We start from the raw sequence: 2,643 nt of genomic DNA, 5'->3' as shown, positions 1-2,643 counted from the left end.
CACGAAAATACCCAGCATGCTTTCCTCCGAAAGCGGCGTATGGCTGCCTAAATGGCGGGGTAAAACCGGTCATACACGTAAAAGCCGTGGGAGTTTCAGCCCATGAACGAACAAACAACCTTCATTTTAACACTCCCTTCTTTCCAAGACCTTTACTTTATTTGGTGCTTAACGTCGTGTTTAACGTCGTTTTCAACCACGAAGGTTATATCGCGACGGGGAAAGGGGGGAGAGGGGATAGAGCCACTTGTTAATTGTTTCTTGTTCACAAAAGCACTAATCAAAAAATTGCTCCAGGGGCTTGCAACGTAGTACAATATATGACCTTACTGGGAGAATGCAAGTTTCCAGTACAAAGGACTTAACATTTCTTACATTCTGCTTGACTAAAATCTTTACAAAAATTGACTATATTCTAGACAAGAAACACTTAACAAGGGTAAAAGGAGAAACAGAATCCGTTGGTCGCCTCTTACGACATGCTGGGGAGCATCGGGTAAATTCTTCCCCCTAATCTGCGGGGTTTTTTTCAAGACCTGATGGTCTCAGATTTGTCAAAGTCTTAAAGGTAGGTTCCACTGTATCAAAGACACATGCAAACCACTCATTTGGAACAACACTTCAAACATCCAGACCCATCCAAAACAAAATGTATAGTGCTAAAGTTATCTTTGCAATAAAAAACAAAGTACAGTGAAAAACAGCCTGACAGCCAAAAATCATGACATGATTATAGAGTATTCAAAGAATCATATATCTTGAAAGATTATACTGATTATAGAGTATTCAAAGAATTATATATCTTGAAAGGTTATAGTTGCGATAACAGCTGGCCCACAACATAACACTTTGAATGGCACTTACATGCAAAAAGAACAGGTTCGGAAAATAATCAAATCATAAATTGTGCGCATAAAACAACAAAATCTCAAAGGCAATAATATCCCCAACAAGGTAAAAAAAAAAAAAAGAAAGAAAGCAGACATGGATAAACAAGTGACATTACCACAGTATTGTGTGAAATCATCAAGCAAGGTTAAACATTCATCCTTCCCTAGAAGTTTTAAACAAAAAAACAACACACACAAAAAGTTGTAAAGAAGTACATGAATGTGCAATGACGTAATAATACATTACATGATTTTAGGAATAATGAACTCATAAATGCAACATTCAGATGTTTCTTTCCCACCCCCTCCCCACCACAACACACCCCTTCTCATGTGCCGTGGTCCCCATTTTAGAATTGTCACCTGCAGGCAAAAAGGACCTACACGTACATGTCTTGCTCCCCAGTTCCATCAAAACAAGTTGAGACTGGTAGTCATAAACAAAACAGTTACATGCAAAGCACAAATGCAACAAAGACCTTTCCCTTACAATATCAACATAAAGAAATGCCAAATAGAAATCCTGAATATTGCGTAACTTTGTATCAAAGTCTCTAAGAAGAATAAGGTAGCAATCTTTTTGAATTGAGTCCCTGACATACATTCAACATTTCATATGTAGTACTCCCTTGAGAATCAGGTCGGCCAATTGCACTAGAACCTAACTGCATACTTAACTTCTTTGCATCCAGCCATCTGTTTACCACAGCTAGGTCAACACAGGAAAAGTGTACCTTAAGCTGTCTGGAGACATACTAGCACCACCCCTATGGAATTTATTTGTTTGATTCATCTCTATTTGTCGTCTCGCACTTTCTGGTCTGCTTTGATGAGATCAACCCAGGTGTTGAGTTTGCGTGCGCGCAGCTTGCTCCAGATGACATGATCGAACATCGACAACGTCTGGGCCGCGTTGAGTGCTGCCCCTTCAGGGTACATAACCGTACCGCATCCCAAACCTGAAAAATTCATTTCATTTTTTCATTTTCATAACTTTGTCTCATTGCTGGGAAATTCAGGTGGCTTCCTCCCAGTGGAAAGCTAGCAGCAACAGAGTCGCGCTACCCAGGTGTGTGTGTGTTTAGGTGTAACCAGCCCCCTGCACTTAAAGCAGAATGACTGAGGTCTTTTTACGTGCCACTGTGGTGACACGGGGGTGGAACATGGATATCGTCTCTCAGTCGGCACATAAAGTTGACCCGTGTTCGTCCCGGCACGGATTGGAACCTGTGACCCTAGGATCACAAGTCTGGTGCTCTACCCACTGGGCCCCCAGTGCAATGTGGTGCTTGCGATGAATATATATACAAGCAGAATAAGTAGTGACAATGTGACAAAGTTAAGTCTTGATATGGTCTACAAAAAATAAATGGTTTGTACCAACAGATTCGTTAGCTTATATTTCTACATGTCTAAAGTCCAACATGATTATGAAAGAATCTGACGAGAAAAAATGTGTTAGGTATGGGTACCTGTTGTCAGATAGTACAGGGTGACCCAAAAAAAAAGAGTACCATAACAAAACGTCATAAATTGAACAAAAATAAAGCAATCTGCATGATTTGCACAGAAAATTTTAGCGTTCTAGCTTGTCTTTCAGGAAAGTTATGCTCATGCTACAGAACATGCTCCAAATGGCCTCCCCCAGATTTAAATCCCCCAGATTTCTATCTTAGGGGGTTCCTGAAAGACAACGTCTACAGGAACAACCCACAGACAATCACAGAACTCAAGAGAGCCATCACAACAACCA

General features: G+C 40.6%; 1 protein-coding gene across 1 annotated transcript in view; it reads right to left on the bottom strand.

Annotated features, from left to right (window-relative positions):
* Positions 1–652: 652 nt before the first annotated feature.
* LOC138968667 (multifunctional protein ADE2-like) overlaps positions 653–2,643 on the bottom strand; it is a 24,470-nt gene continuing 22,479 nt past the window's right edge. Inside the window, exon 8 of the mRNA XM_070341265.1 lies at positions 653–1,849. Coding sequence (XP_070197366.1) covers positions 1,686–1,849 — 164 coding nt within the window. The 3' untranslated portion in view covers positions 653–1,685. The remainder of the gene's footprint in view (positions 1,850–2,643) is intronic.

This window comes from Littorina saxatilis, linkage group LG6, assembly GCF_037325665.1.
Source record: "Littorina saxatilis isolate snail1 linkage group LG6, US_GU_Lsax_2.0, whole genome shotgun sequence".
NCBI lineage: Eukaryota > Metazoa > Mollusca > Gastropoda > Littorinimorpha > Littorinidae > Littorina > Littorina saxatilis.
This window is presented reverse-complemented; position numbering and strand designations above follow the sequence as displayed.